Genomic DNA, 14,946 nt, shown 5'->3' on the forward strand with positions numbered 1-14,946 from the left:
TATATTTCTCCCAATTCTGAAGTCTATAATGATAATTTTTTTTTTAATTATTCATTGTGGTAGGCTTAATTAAACAATTCTTTGAAATCAGACAGCAAACTTTATAGATGGTCTTGATTGCTCTTTTCTTCCTTTTAAACTCTCCTGCTGTACTTAATTTCTGAGTGTGTGTAAAGCTTTGCTAGCTTGTGTCTTCTTTCCTTGTGATTTACATATTTCCCTCCCTTACCATAACCTCCCCTTCCTCTTTTCTTTCTTTCATTTCTTTTTTTGTAAGCACTGGCTACGTTGCTTGTGTAGCCCTGACTGGACTAGCATTGTCTACATAGAGCAGTCCTGCCTACCTCTGTCCTGAATGCTGGGATTAAAGTGTGTGCCACTACACCCCCCACAATAGGGTCTTATTTTTGAGGTTACAGGCATAGAAAAGCCTCACTCTGTCACTTTTCTGTGTCTTATAGAAAGGTCATATTTTTTTTAGTTTGCAAAATTTTATTGACTATACAAGGAAAATTAGTATGTTAATTTTTTGTTGTAAATGACTATACAGCTCTAAATTAGTGAACCGAACCAATTAATATTTTGAAGTGTGGATAATAGTTAACTCTTGAATATTTGCTGTACCAGGTACCATTCTAAGCATTTTTGTGGAGGTAGTCTCCTTGTGTAGCTCTGGCTGGCCAGGCTAGCCTTGAACTCACAAAGATTGATATGCTTCTTTCTCCTGAGGGCCCAGCTCCATTCTAAGCATTTTATGAATTACTTGTCCCTAGTCCTTTATCCAGAGTTGCATAGGTGGTTGACATCACCTGAACCAGTAATTTTGAAAGTGTGTTCTGTAGAGTTTCAGGGTCTAGCTGCATCTAACACTGCTTTTATCGCTCCGCATTCCTAAACTTTTGAGCTGATTGTCCAGTATGGTGGCCACTTGTTACAGTTAATTTTTAGCTAGTTCAGATTGTGACGAGTGGTGCAAGCTTAGTAGTAGGCTTTGAAGACATAGACAATATAAAGTATTGCCTCGGAAAATTAATGAGGCTTTAAAAGACACTGTTCATATAGTCATCCTTTGCTGTCATTGACTCCTAGAGATTGACAGCTCTAGAACCCTCTATATACTGTCCTTGAAGATTGTTAAGATGAAGTATCGAAAAAAAAAAAAAGATGAAGTATCGAATCATTTTGATAGCGTCTTTGTCATTTTTTTCCTGAAGAAATGTTAAGACTGTCTTCTGCCTTTTTCTTACCAAGTGTTGAAAGAAATGGCCTCAACATGCCCAAAGTTGTTCTCATCCCTGTGGGTTGTCGTCGTCGTCATCATCATCATCATCATCATCATCACATTTATTTCATGCAGTATCAGGTTTCTCTTGGTACAGTTTTATGCTCTTGAGTACTGGCATAGATAGTGTGGTAGTTAATTGATTCAGTTGTAAGATTGTAGAGAAAGAATTCTAAAGTCTTTTTCACTAGGAAACACACTAAAGGCAGCACAAACAAAGCTTTAGAACTAAAAAGATGTTGAATTCCTTTGTGCTAAAATTATGTGACTAACATCCTTATACTTTTCAGTTATTCAAGAGAAGAAATGTTGCTACAGCAGAGGAAGAAACAGAAGAGGAAATTATGTCTGATGGTGGCTTTCATGAGGCCCAGATAAATAACATGGAGATGGCACCAGTAAGTATGATGATAAAAAGAACTCTTTGGTGGTGTTGTGATGAAGGTAAGAGATGTTGGGATTTTTCCTTTTTTAGTTTAATAGAAAGGGTAAGTTAGGGCTGCAGAGATGGCTCAGCAGTTAAGAGCTCTGTCTGCTCTTCCAGAGGTCCTGCGTTCAAATCCCAGTAACCTCATGGTGGCTCACAACCATCTGTAATGGGATCTGATGCCCTCTTCTGCTGTGTCTGAAGACAGTGACAATGTACTCACATACATAAAATAAATAAATATCTTTAAAAAAAAAAAAAAGGTTAAATTAATTGGGCATGGTGATGTCTGTAATCCTAGTACTGGGGAATCTGAGGAAAGAGGATAGTTCCGGGCCCTCGTTGACCTCATAGATACTGTTTTAAAAACAAAACAAAACTATAAAGCACACGTGTTGAAACATCTCATTGTACTTTATAATGTATACAGTGAAGGGCGTATGCTGTACAGAAAGTACATCATAGGAAGCACAGAAAGGTGAGAGGGCTCAGTGTGAAAGGCACTTCCCACCAAACCCGAGTTCACTCTCTGACTCATGTGGTGGTGGAGCGTGAGAACTGACTCCCTTGTCCTGACCACCACATGCAACTGTGGCATGTGCACCCTCCCCAGAGTTGTCATCATAGAACCAACATGCATTTGAAAAACTGGATTCTGTATCAGAAGTATTAGATAGTTTTGTTACAACTTTCTTGGGGGTTGCATAAAAGATACAGAAATTATGCAGAAATGGATCAGATCTGCTGAGTGTGCATCATAATTAAGTAATTTTAATTATATAAAATATGCTATGCATTTGTGAAAATGTCATTAAATCCTTTTATAATGAGCAATTAGTATATATGTTTTTTCTTTTCTTTTTTTCTTTTTCTTTTTTCTTATTTCTGTTCTTCTGAGACAGGGTTTCTCTGTGAAACTCTGACTGTCCTAGAACTAACTTACTCTGAACCAGACTGGGCTCGAACTCACAGAGATCCATCTGCCTCTGCCTCCCAAGTGCTAGGATTAAAGGCTTGCACCATCACTGCATGGCCAGTCTATACATTATAAAGATAGGTTTTTTATTTTATCTGTGTGTTTTGCTTGCATGTGTACTAATGTGTGTGTGCCCGATGCCCCTGGAGGCTGAAGAAGGTGTGGACTCCTTAGATTGAGAGTTATAGGTGGCTGTGAGCTGCCATGTTGGTGATGAGATTGAACTCAGGTCCTCTGCAAGAATGGCAGTGCCCTTAACTGCTGAATCATCTTTTCAGGCCCCTATTTGAACTGTTCATATAGTTTAAAAAAATCACATGCATACATCTTTGTGGTAGTGGGGATTTAACTCAGCCTTTTTCAGGCTAGACAAACAGCACTGCCACTGAGCCACACCCCAACCCTGCATATGGCTTTTTTAAAACAGCCCTGGGGGTTGGGGATTTAGCTCAGTGGTAGAGCGCTTGCCTAGCAAGCTCAAGGCCCTGGGTTTGGTCCCCAGCTCCGAAAAAAAAAAAAAAAAGAAAAAACAGCCCTGTATTTGCTATTTCAATCACCAAATATTTTCTTCTCCTAGTAGTCATTAATATTCACTCATTATTATTCTTTATGAGAACCTCTGTGTGTGAAAGAAAACAAGTATTTCCCCCTTTTCCTATACAAAGGTGGCATGTGATACACTGTTATGTTTTATGTCATTACACAGCTCTCCAGTTTATATAAAAAGGTTCTGTTTAGATTTGACAGGGTATTATTGCTTCTGAAATTTTTAATAGATAGGGTGAAATTTTTAGAATATTTAGCTTCACAGCAAAACAGTAAAAAATGAAAAGCAAAATCCAAACCAAAACAAAACCATAAGCTTTCCCTGTAGTACCCTGACTCTCTACATGTACAGCATTCCTTAGCCCAATCATCAGAGTGGTACGTTAGTTAATGAGCCGCTGTTAACATACCTTCTTACCTGGGTCCTGAGACTGGATCCTGTTAACATACCTTCTTATCTGGGTCCTGAGACTGGATCCTGTTAACATACCTTCTTACCTGGGTCCTGAGACTGGATCCTGATAACATACCTTCTTACCTGGGTCCTGAGATTTATTTTTGGGTCCTCTCTTATTAGGATCTTACATAGTTTTACTGTCTTGAAACTCGTCTATTTATCTCTTCCCCCCAGAGCCACTGATTATTTTATTCTCTCCATGGTGTTGCCTGTGCCATGATAGCATGGTTAGAAGTACATCTTGTGTAGACTCTTGAGGTTGGCCTTTCAGTTGGTAATGGTGCGTTTATGTTTTTTTAATCTATGACTGGCACCTCACTGGAACTGTGCTTTTTTTTTATAGCGTTGCTTTAAAACTGTGCTTTCCGTGGTAAAAATGGCATTTAAGTTTTATATTCTGATAAATTTTGAAGCAGATAAGGCCTGAACTTAAGAGACAATAATAAAAAAAATATTAAAAAAAAGATACAATAATAGTTAAGGGGCCATGTTCTTGAAACTTACTTGGATAGAAATTTAGAGCGTGGTGGTGGTGCATCCCTTTAACCCCCCAGCACTTGGGATGCAGAGGCAGACAGATCTCTGAGTTTGAGGCCAGCCTGATCTACAAAGTGAGTTCAGGACAGTTGGGGTTATACAGAAAAACCCTGTCTCATTCCTCTACCCCCACCCTACTTCCTCCCAAAAGAAAGAAACTTACCTCTGAGGTGAATGGACTCTGAACACAGAGTGGAGCTTGTGTCTGTGATGCACTTTAGCTTGAGATTGGTACCCAAGATGAAGTGATGACACACTGACCAGTTACATCTGTTTAATAAAAATGAACTGAGAGAACTCCAAAATAAATCACAAGTAACAGACATAGGCTCACTAATGTATCATTCTGAGCATACAACACAGAAACAGTTAAAATTGAGAGATGAAAAGAAAATGGGTCCAAAGTTATACATATGTCTCAAATAAATTCAAGCCATATTCATACTACAAAACAAAACATACTCAATGTAGAGCACAGATTGGACTATTTTAATAATAGGAGGTTAATGTTAAACTAAGTATAAATGGGTAAGAATATAAAAGTGTGTACATATAGGTGAGTGCTGAACTTGAGGTAGATTATATATAAGGTAGCTATAACTAAGGAAGTATTTCAGAGTGCTCATAGCACTTACCTCTGACTGAGAAGTATACCCATCCCAGATTTTATTAGAAAACAATTGGAACAATTTTGTGTCTTATTGATTAACTTAGGAACTTGTATATACTAGAAGAACTTGGTCAGTGAGCTGCATCCCAGCTCCACAAATGGTGGTCTCAAACATTAATTTGATGAGAATGTTTTAAGGGATTGGTAAGGGTTCTGTGGGGAATGTTACAGCTTGCCTAGGCCAAGAGGGATTGGGTTTTCCTCAAAGATAGAAATTGTGGCCAACATTTTAATCCGTTTGCAATAAACCTTTCTTAGGCCTTTAGAAGATCTGTTTCTCTGGTGCTTACCTTTAATCCCAGCACTCCGGAGGGGCAGGCAGGCAGATCTCTGAGTTCAAAGCAAGCTAGGTCTACAGAGTGAGTTCAAGGTCAATAAGAATGACACCGAAAGACAGACAGACACACAGACGGGCTGTCTGTCTTTCCAACTACTAAAGTAGTGTTTCCAACAACTACTGCAGTAGTGTTGTTTTCAAAAGATGTCTCTCTGGTACATACTTGTACCTGAGGAGGCCAGAAATGAGCATTAGATCCCCTGGAATGGGAGTTACAGATACTTGTGAGTGGCCCAACGTGAGTTCTAGCAAAACTTGGGTCTTTCTGCAAGAGCAGTATATCCTCTTAACTGCTTAGCCACCTCTTCAGAACGTGGTGTTCTAGGTGTATTAGTCAGAGTTTCTTGAAGAAAGAACCATGGAATGGGGCTGGGAAAGGGAGGGAGAGAGGGAACAAGAGAGGGACTTTTATGATGGGAGCTAGCAACCAAGTAGTTTGGAGGGCAGGTCAGCAAGCTGTAAACTCAAGAAGCATTGTTATAGTCTGAGACTGGATTCTCTCTTCCTGGAAACCTCAGTCTGAAAGGCTTATAGCTAAGTTCACTCCACGTTAGGAAAAGCAATCATAGTCTGTTCTATTCAGATGTCCTGATTTAAATGTTAATCACATCTAGAGTACTTAAGAGTAACATTTAATATTAGTCTAGATATCCTGGTTGACACATAAAATTAGCTATCAGAATCTATTCCTTATTTATTAGGCATACATACATTTTTTTAAACTACATGGAGCTTCAAATAAAGATAAAGACGTCATGCCTTCATCTAAAATGGTTTAGCTTTTATGTAACCAACCTTCTCCCTAGAAGAGGATGCAAACATCTTTGTGTAATGGTCACTCTTCTTCTTGATGTCCTGTAACTTAAATACCATGATATAAATCTGAAAGTGAGGATATATAAAAAAGTAGAAAAAATAGTTGTTTACCATATATGACACTATCATGTACACACAGGTGTACATATTTTTCATATATGAAGACATGTAGTGGTCCCTTAAACACTAGTTTACTCAGGAATCAGTCTTTAAGGACTCAATTTTTGAATTTGCAGTGGTTAGAATCTGGTTTCTGCAAGATCACTACCACCTCCTTTACTAAGTGTTAGTTGTACATTTCTTGCGTGACTGCCATCAGTAGTGGTGATTAATGTATATAGAAATACTTAATATTAATGCTACCCTATTAATATGTACAATTTTATGTCTCTATATATCTGTTGGGAAAATAAACACAAAAATTAGTGTTATTGGGTTTCAAGGAGATTACAGGGGTTGGGGATTTAGCTCAGTGGTAGTGCGCTTGCCTAGCAATTGCAAGGCCCTGGGTTCGATCCTCAGCTCCGAAAAAAAAAAAAGTTCAAGGCCACCCTTGGCTAGCTTGGGTTGCATGAGACCCTGTGTCTCAGAATAAATTTAAAAAATAAAAATTAAAAAAAAAAAAAGATTACAGAAATCTGGAAGCTCAGATATTAACAAATAACTAGGAAAAATACCCAGTAATAATAGGAGTTTGGTATGTGACCGAATGGCTAGGGCTGTGGGATGTCTCAGGTAGCAGAGTGCTTTACCTGCAAAGCCTTGGGTTTCAGTCCCCAGTTCCACATAAATTGGGTCTGGTGGCCATGCCTATAAGTTTAGTGCTCAGGAATTGGTAGCAAGATAGCAAGATCAGAAGTTCAAGGTTGCCCTTGGCTACATAGAGAGTTTGAGGCCAGCCTGAGATGTATGATATCTGGTCTCATAAATAAAAAAGGAATAGAATAGAAATGACTAATGTAACAGATATATGGAGCAGTTGCTTTAGATTTAGAGGTCATGAAAAGGAACTTTAAATATTTGTATTTTATGCATGTGAGTGTTTTGTCTGTTTTATGTCTATGCACTACTTGGGTTCCTGGCGCCCAGGGAGTCTAGAAGAGGAATGGCAGTCCCCCGGAACTGGAGGCTGTTGTGAGCTGTCCTGTGGGTGCTGGGACTTGAGTCTGGGCCCTCAGGAAGAGCAGCCAGTACTCTTAACTGCTGAGCCATCTCTCCAGTTCCACCTTTAAATTTTTTTTATAGTTAGTTTTGATAGCAATAATAGCCATACATTTTCTGAGCTAGGTGGACAGTGCTAACACATCTGCTTACAGCATTATGGCTTAAATGGCTTTCTTACTGCCAGCACCTACCTTTCTTTGTTCCCCTCCTCCCTCCCTCTCTTCCCTCCCTCTCTCCCTCCCCTCTCCTCCCCTCGCCTCCCCCTCCCCTCCCTTCCTTCTCCCTCCATCCCCTGCCCCCCTTCTTTCTTTTAAAATGTTTTTTTTATTTTTTGAGACAGGGTTTCTCCGTGTAGCCCTGGCTGTCCTGGAACTCACTCTGTAGACCAGGCCAGCCTTGAACTCAGAGATTCCCTGCCTCTGCTTCCCTAGCTCTAGGACTAAAGACCTGCAGCACCCCTGCCTAGCTATCACAGAGTTCTTATGCAGTTGTGGATTTCAAGATTTTTATTTACTTGTATAACTTTTGAAAAATGTGTTATTAATTTGTTGGCATTTTATGTTGTCTTTCTTTCCTGAACTAAGGTTAATATTGTGTTGTATTTGCTCTTTGTCTATGGTTCAGGGGGGAGTCATTACCTCTGACATGACTGAGATGATATTCTCCAATAGCCCAGAACAGCAGCTTTCTGCAACACAGAAATTTAGGAAACTACTTTCAAAAGGTAAGTTTTGAGTACATTTTATCGTTGTGTAATCTATTCCTTGTCCATAATCTCTTTTCTACAGGGTTCCTCTGTGCTTTCTTTTGGGGTGTGTTTTATAAGTAGAAATACTTCCGTTCTTATTTATGGGATCTTACCACAAGGGAACATTACTTTGATTTGAGATTGTCATGTAAAAGACCTCATAGTAAGTAATAATAGCTTATGGTGACTGAAATCGAAAAGCTCTGCTCTCTATAAAAAATTACTTGAATAGTAATTATGATTTTAATGTTAGCATTTTACCACTGAAAGTTAAGTGTAGATTTATTATGGAATAGGAAAAATCCTTTTTGTGTAACTAGAATGAATTGGTGTATGTACTTGTTACTCTGGGCAGGTAAAAATAATTCTGAGCAGTATTAAAGTGTTGATAATAAATAATGAACCATACTATTAAATTATGGTTGTTTAAAATCATATTATTAAAAGTATTTATAGCTAGAGGTGATAACTGCATTAAAAATTGACCATAATTTAACACACATATAAGAAGTGGTATTTAGGGCTGAAGAAGTGGCTCAGCGGTTAAGAGCGCTGACTATTCTTCTAGAGGACCTGGGTTCAGTTCTCAGCACCCACATGGTGGCTCACAACTCTCTGTAGCTCCAGTTCCAGGGGATCTGGCTTACACAGACACACACACAGGCAAACCCCAGTGCATATAAGTTAGGTAAGTAAGTAAATACATCTTAAACAAAACAAAAAAGTGGTATTTAGTATGACAGTTTGGTAAAATTCTGTATCATGTCCGTTTTTAGCATGGCTTTTCCATTTTATGACCATTGCTTTCCTACATGTATTCTAGTTTGTCAGCTTCCTTCTTAAAATGCAATAGCCAGAATGTTTACTCTAGGTGTGTTTATTACTGAAACTGATGGCAAGAGATTTGCTTTCTTGTCCTGAGAAGACTGTTCATTTCAATGTCAGTTTAAGAGAGCAGTTAGTGGTTATGGCATAGTTATGCATCTGACTTTTTTAGCAAAGAAACTTTTCTTAAACTATAGTTTTGAATGATTTAGGTTTTTGGTCAAAAGCAACTTAGGGACAAAGGGCTTATTTGATTTAGTTACTTTTTTATTGCTGTGCTAAGACTTGAAAGGAAGAGTTTGTTTGGGTCTTACAGGTTCAGATGGTTAGAATTCATGGTGAGGGAGGGAGGGGTGTGTAGCAGGAGACTAGAGCAGCAGCTGAGAGCTCACATCTCAAACCAGTGAGAGGAAGAGGACTCATGCTGTGTTTTAAACCTCATGATTCTAAAGCCTGTCCTCAGTGATACACTATACTTTCTTTAGCAAGGGCATACCTTCTAATCCTTTCAAATAGTCATTAACTTGGGTGCAGGTGATCATGTGTGCAGTACTTATGGGGACCAAGTCACTGCAGCCTACAGTCTATTGTAGAAGGAAGTAAAGGGAGGAATTGAAGGCAGGCCTGTTTTGCTATTTCATGTCAAAGAACACAATTCATGGCAAAAAAAAAGGGGGGGTTGGGGATTTAGCTCAGTGGTAGAGCGCTTGCCTAGCAAGCGCAAGGCCCTGGTTCAGTCCCCAGCTCTGGGGAAAAAAAAAAAAAAATTGAAAAAAAAAAAGGGGGGGGGTTGGGGCTGGGGCTGGAGAGATGGCGCAGTGGTGAAGAGCACTGACTGCTCTTCCAGAGGTCCTGAGTTCAAATCCCAGCAACCACATGGTGGCTCACAACCATCTGTGATGGGATCTGATGCCCTCTTCTGGTGTGTCTGAAGACAGCTACAGTGTACTTATAATAAATAAATCATTTTTAAAACGTGTAGCAGGTGTGCTATGAGGAATCCTCTTGCTGGCTAGCAGTCAGTCCTAGGTTCAGCTTGCTTTTTCAGACTGTTCAGGACCATCCTCCTAGAAAAAAGTGCTGCATATAATGTGGGCAGGGTCCTCATATATCAATTAACAGTCAAGACACTCTCCAATAGGTAAATCTGATGTAGGTAATGTTTCAGTTGAACTCTCTTACCAGATAATTCTAGGTTCTGTCTAGTTGACGGTTTAATCAGGACAATAAACACAACAGAATTTTTAAAAAGCCTTTAAACAACTACAGTGGGCAGGCCATCAGGCTGATAAAAGACTTTGGGCTCCAAGATTGATGGCCTGAGTTTGATCTCTGGAACCCTCATGGTGTGAACCAACTCCTGTAGGTTGTTCTCTGACCTCCACACGTGTGCCATGTCACATGGGTCCACACAGAGAGACAAACGGAAACAATAAGTAAATTTAAAATATTTACAAAAAATATGTATTTGTTAAGATGGTTGTGAAATTGCCTACCACTCTAGGAGGTTAAGGTGGGAATCTCAGAATTTAAAGCTAACCTGGGTAACATATCTTAAAATATAAATAAAAACAGTCAGCTGTTGTGGCCATAGAAGTAACTTAATGTAGACTGCTTGCCTGCGATGCACACAAAGCCTGGGGTGTATTTTCTGTACTGACAACCAATCTTCTGAAAGGTTGCTTTTATTCTATTCTTCATTTTTTATACAATGTTTCTGTAATTCAGAATATTAACTAGTATATCTTCAGTGTTACCAAGTTTGATAAAAATGTTGGACCAAGCAAAGGTCATGCTTCCAAACCAGCATTAAACTGTTTAAGTCTTTAGTCAGAACAAAACCAGGGCCTCAGTGTAGTTACAGCTGTCCTGTAACTCGCCCTGAGAATCCTCTAAACTCCACACCCACCTCCACTTTTGGAGTGTTGGGATTATTCGTGTGGATCACCACGCCTGGTTTACACTGTTTTACAATAAGGCTGGCGGAAGATTTCCCTGGTAGTATTGTTCTAACTGTATTTTTCTGGCATTACTACATACACATAAAAATCTGAAGTTATTGGTCTGATTATCTGATATTTTCTGTCTGTTCACCTAAGAATTATTTATTAAATGACAACTTATACTCATTGTCATAAATCAAAGTGATAATGAATTCTTGCTGGCACTTTCTTGTTGTAAGTGCATTGAGAATCTTGTAATCCCGATTCTCTAGGCAGAAACTGAAACCTTTACCAGAGTAAAGTATATCAGAATACTGATGATAGTTGACTGTTGGATTTCCCCTGCTTTCTGAGTTTCTTAAAACAGCAAAGTTTTTCAACCTGTAGATCGAAATGATCCTCTTTCACAGGAATTGCATATCAGATATTTACATTACGAGTTATGACAGTAGCAAACTTCAGTTTTATGAAGCAGCAATGAAATAATTTTTTTGGTTAGGGTTTATCACAGCATGAGAAACTGTATTAAAGGAGCACAGCATTAGAAAGGTTGAGAATCACAATAGTAGAGGCATTAATTTTAAAAATTCTTGGGATCTGGTGATATGTTTCAGTGATAAGAATTAGTTGCTTAACATACAAGGTCCAGTTCTGAGGGTGCACACATGAGAGATTTCCCTTGTACTGCAAAAAGTAACCAAAGAGTTATTCCCTTCCTTTATTCTCAGGATTAAAGCTTATATTTTTATGATATCTTTCAAGCCACACTACTTTTAAAGTGACCAAACTCAATTTTAACCTTTTTTGGGGGATAGATTTTAATGAGAGATGGCTTGGGAATGAAGAGAGGGGTATTGTGACTAACTTTGATCTATAAAGTCATTATATTGAGATCTCTTATTTTTATTTTATGGGGAAACAGAACCTAATCCTCCTATTGATGAAGTCATCAACACACCAGGAGTAGTGGCCAGGTTTGTGGAGTTCCTCAAACGAAAAGAAAATTGTACACTGCAGGTGCGGATATTCTCATTTTGTTTGTTCTAGAAAACTTTCTGAGTTACTTATTTTAATCTGTATGAAGACGTGTTTGTTTAGAATGGTATTGGTGGTAACTACCTTGTAAACTGCTTGTATAAGTTTGTTACTGTGTAAGTTCTAGTCCATACTCACAGAATTTGTATCTTACTTGAATTTTAGCAGTGAGTCTACATAATAGGAGCCTATGCAAGCTATGTAAAGTTTTGAGAGAGACAGAGACAAGAGGCCAACACTACTTGTGTCTCTCAAGAGGTATATATAACATAGATTGCCAGAAACTTAGCAATCAGACCAGGTCTTAACTTAGCCTCCTCCTACACCAAAAGATCTGACAATGAAACTTTACCGTGAGAACTTTTTGCTTTACGTTTGACCTTCTAATAGTGTACTGTACAGAGACTTACCACCTTATGACTGAATAAATTTTACAGTATAAGGGGTCAGTTGTCAAGCTCATAGTCTTTGGGTGTCTGGAATCTAAAAATACTACTTTATTACTGAATAAATTAAACTTTTGCTACTATTTTGATTGTTCAGTAGCTACACATCCTTGGTATGTGTAGAAATTCCTTTAATATCTGAATTATTGACAAATACCTATAACCTATAAGTTCTCACCAAAGAAGGGCTCAGACCTTTTAGAGATATCCTACAGCTATAAAGTTTGGTTAATTCACAAGTAGATCACAAGATGGGAGAAATAAATGCCAATAGTAAGGTTAATGTCTACTCGAGACTTAGGCATTTTATGGTGGCAGTCCATGTCCCAGGCTCCTTATTGGCTAGGCCATTGCATATGACTCTTGAGTCTTAATGCTTTGTCTTGATATTTTTTCTCTTTCTGCTCCATCTTTCTCTTTATTTTACATCTTTATTACAGTGGTGAATTTCTTCTAGAGGAGAAGGAAGAAATCCAGAAAAGGTAGAGTACTTCCCTGTCCCATCAGTTTCTCTCCTCCAGTTTGACCTTTGCCAATCCCTGTGTTTATTTGAATTAAGACTCTGTTTTGCTTGCTGCCTCTTGTATTATAATTCTGGTCTCCACTTAAGTCCAGAATCACCAGACAGTTGAAAAATCATGTTTATACTGAGAGCAAGGAAAGAGAGATTTTCTCAGAAAAAAGGAAATCCAGACAACCAACACTGCAGAGAACAGAGCCTGAGCCCCTAAGCAACCTGCCAAGAGAATCAGAGGGACCCAAAGAGGCGTTTACTGCAGTTTATCATTTGAAATGGTTTGTGGGAAGGGAGGTAGGGAAGAGAGCCATTTTGTTAAAGTCTCTGGGAATGAGTGTAGTTGAACAGTACTAGTTATACTGTCAGTTCGGCAGTTTTTATTAGATGATTATAGAGACCTACTAGTACACTAACAAAATAGGCTTAAAATGATAAACCTTGAGAAACAAATCTCCCTGTTTTTCCATTCTTCTGTACTTTTTTTTTTTTTTTTTTTTTTTCGAGCTGGGGACCGAACCCAGGGCCTTGCGCTTTGCTAGGCAAGTGCTCTACCACTGAGCTAAATTCCCAACCCCTCTTCTGTACTTTTTTAAAGCAGTATTCTTTGTTCATATACAGTTCCCTTTCCTGGCTGACACAAAAAGTCCTGAATCATTTTGTGACTCATAATTGGTTAGAATTTAGGTGAACATCTTTAAGCTCTGATTTGCTTTTATCTAAATTTCTAGATTCTACCCTTGGGATCAAATACTGAAAAATGATTCCTCTCAAGTGACCACTTTATAAATTTTTGCCTTAACTCTCTTAAGCCTGAGAGGTGAGGAGGCTAGTGTTGTGCTTGTTGTCTCCACTTTCCTTGTGCTTGTGACGCACAGCATAGTATTCTTTCTCTGTGAGTGCTGGGTAGCACCCGTCACCTCTAAAGCAGTAAGAGATTTGTGTATGTCAGGGAGACATACTTGCTCTACTATGGCTTCAAATAAATAGGCATGTTCTGGAAAGCTTGTGGCTAGGGGAGAGTGCTAAATGTAAGGTGGTGTATGTGTGCCTGCCTGCTTTCTTGAAGATGGGAGTAGCTCGCTTTGGATAGGGGTTTTACCATTTCTCTTTCAGAAAGACACTGGTAGTATGTGGCACAGAGGAAACTGGATGGTTCAATAATAAATCCCAGGGCCAAGTTTAATTTTTTTTTTTACCCCATAGCTAAAGAATTGAGCTTTAGTGAACCTCACTACCATTTTGTCTACTCAAACTAGTGGAGTGTCTCAAATAAGGGTGCTTAAAATGCCTCTTGTTTGGACATCATTACCCAGATACTCTCTTGCCATTCAAACTGGAGGTGAATTTGGGTAGAATCTAGATTTTGGAATTAGGCAGCTACTTAGCTTCTGAGTATGGTCAAGCGTAGTGACTCCCTGACCTTTGGTGCGAGACTGGTCTGCTCTCTGAGATGTTCAGGCCCGGCATCTTTATACTGTCTTCTGCGGTGCTGAGACACTGTGTTGCCCAACCTCATATTAAAATATCTAGATAGAATTGCTTCCTGCTTCTAAACATTAGATGGCACTCCTCTGAAAGTTGTAACATTGAATGAAGTTGGCTTAGTTTTCCCCCTTTCTTGGCTTTCGTGTCCCCTCTGGAAACTTAGTGTGATAAACTGCAGTAAGCTTCACCCTCTTCCCCTCCCATCTGCACTGATCTCCACCTTTCCTGGACGGTTGCTCAGATGCCTCAGGTGCTCTTCTCTGCAGAGTTTGATAACCTGGGTTTATTTTTCTGATGTGAGCCTTTCTTTTCACTTGCTCTCCAGGTGAGCCTGGCATTTGCTAGGAACCAGAGTGGAACCGGCAAAGTGGCCAGCAACAGAGTCCTGATCCAAATGGAGAAAGGGAGCCAGGCGTACCTCAACCTGGAGTGGGAAACTTGATAGGAGGTCAGAAGTACTTCAGCTTTGGACTCTCGTTTTCCTTATTATTAAAGGAACTGAGCACCAGAAGGTAGAGACTCAGAAAGAGGACAGAGAGAAAACCTCAATCCTGAAGAACACAGATTGCAATTGTAGCAGTCAGTTCTTATGTAGCAGGTTCCTGGGTAAAATATCAGTGGACAATGATCTATGAGCAATTGTAGCTACACAGTAGGCTGGTTTCTGTGCTGCAGTTTTTGGACTGCTAAGAATATATTAGTATAAGATAACAGAAAGCTAAGACTGTGATGATT

General features: G+C 39.1%; 1 protein-coding gene across 1 annotated transcript in view; it reads left to right on the plus strand.

Annotated features, from left to right (window-relative positions):
• The window catches only part of Kpna1 (karyopherin subunit alpha 1), a 257,120-nt gene that overhangs the window by 17,573 nt on the left and 224,601 nt on the right, over positions 1-14,946 (plus strand). The window contains 3 exon segments of the mRNA XM_032900169.1: positions 1,573-1,680; positions 7,837-7,936; positions 11,651-11,745. Coding sequence (XP_032756060.1) covers positions 1,573-1,680; positions 7,837-7,936; positions 11,651-11,745 — 303 coding nt within the window.

Source organism: Rattus rattus, chromosome 4 (assembly GCF_011064425.1).
Source record: "Rattus rattus isolate New Zealand chromosome 4, Rrattus_CSIRO_v1, whole genome shotgun sequence".
In the NCBI taxonomy this organism is placed as follows: domain Eukaryota; kingdom Metazoa; phylum Chordata; class Mammalia; order Rodentia; family Muridae; genus Rattus; species Rattus rattus.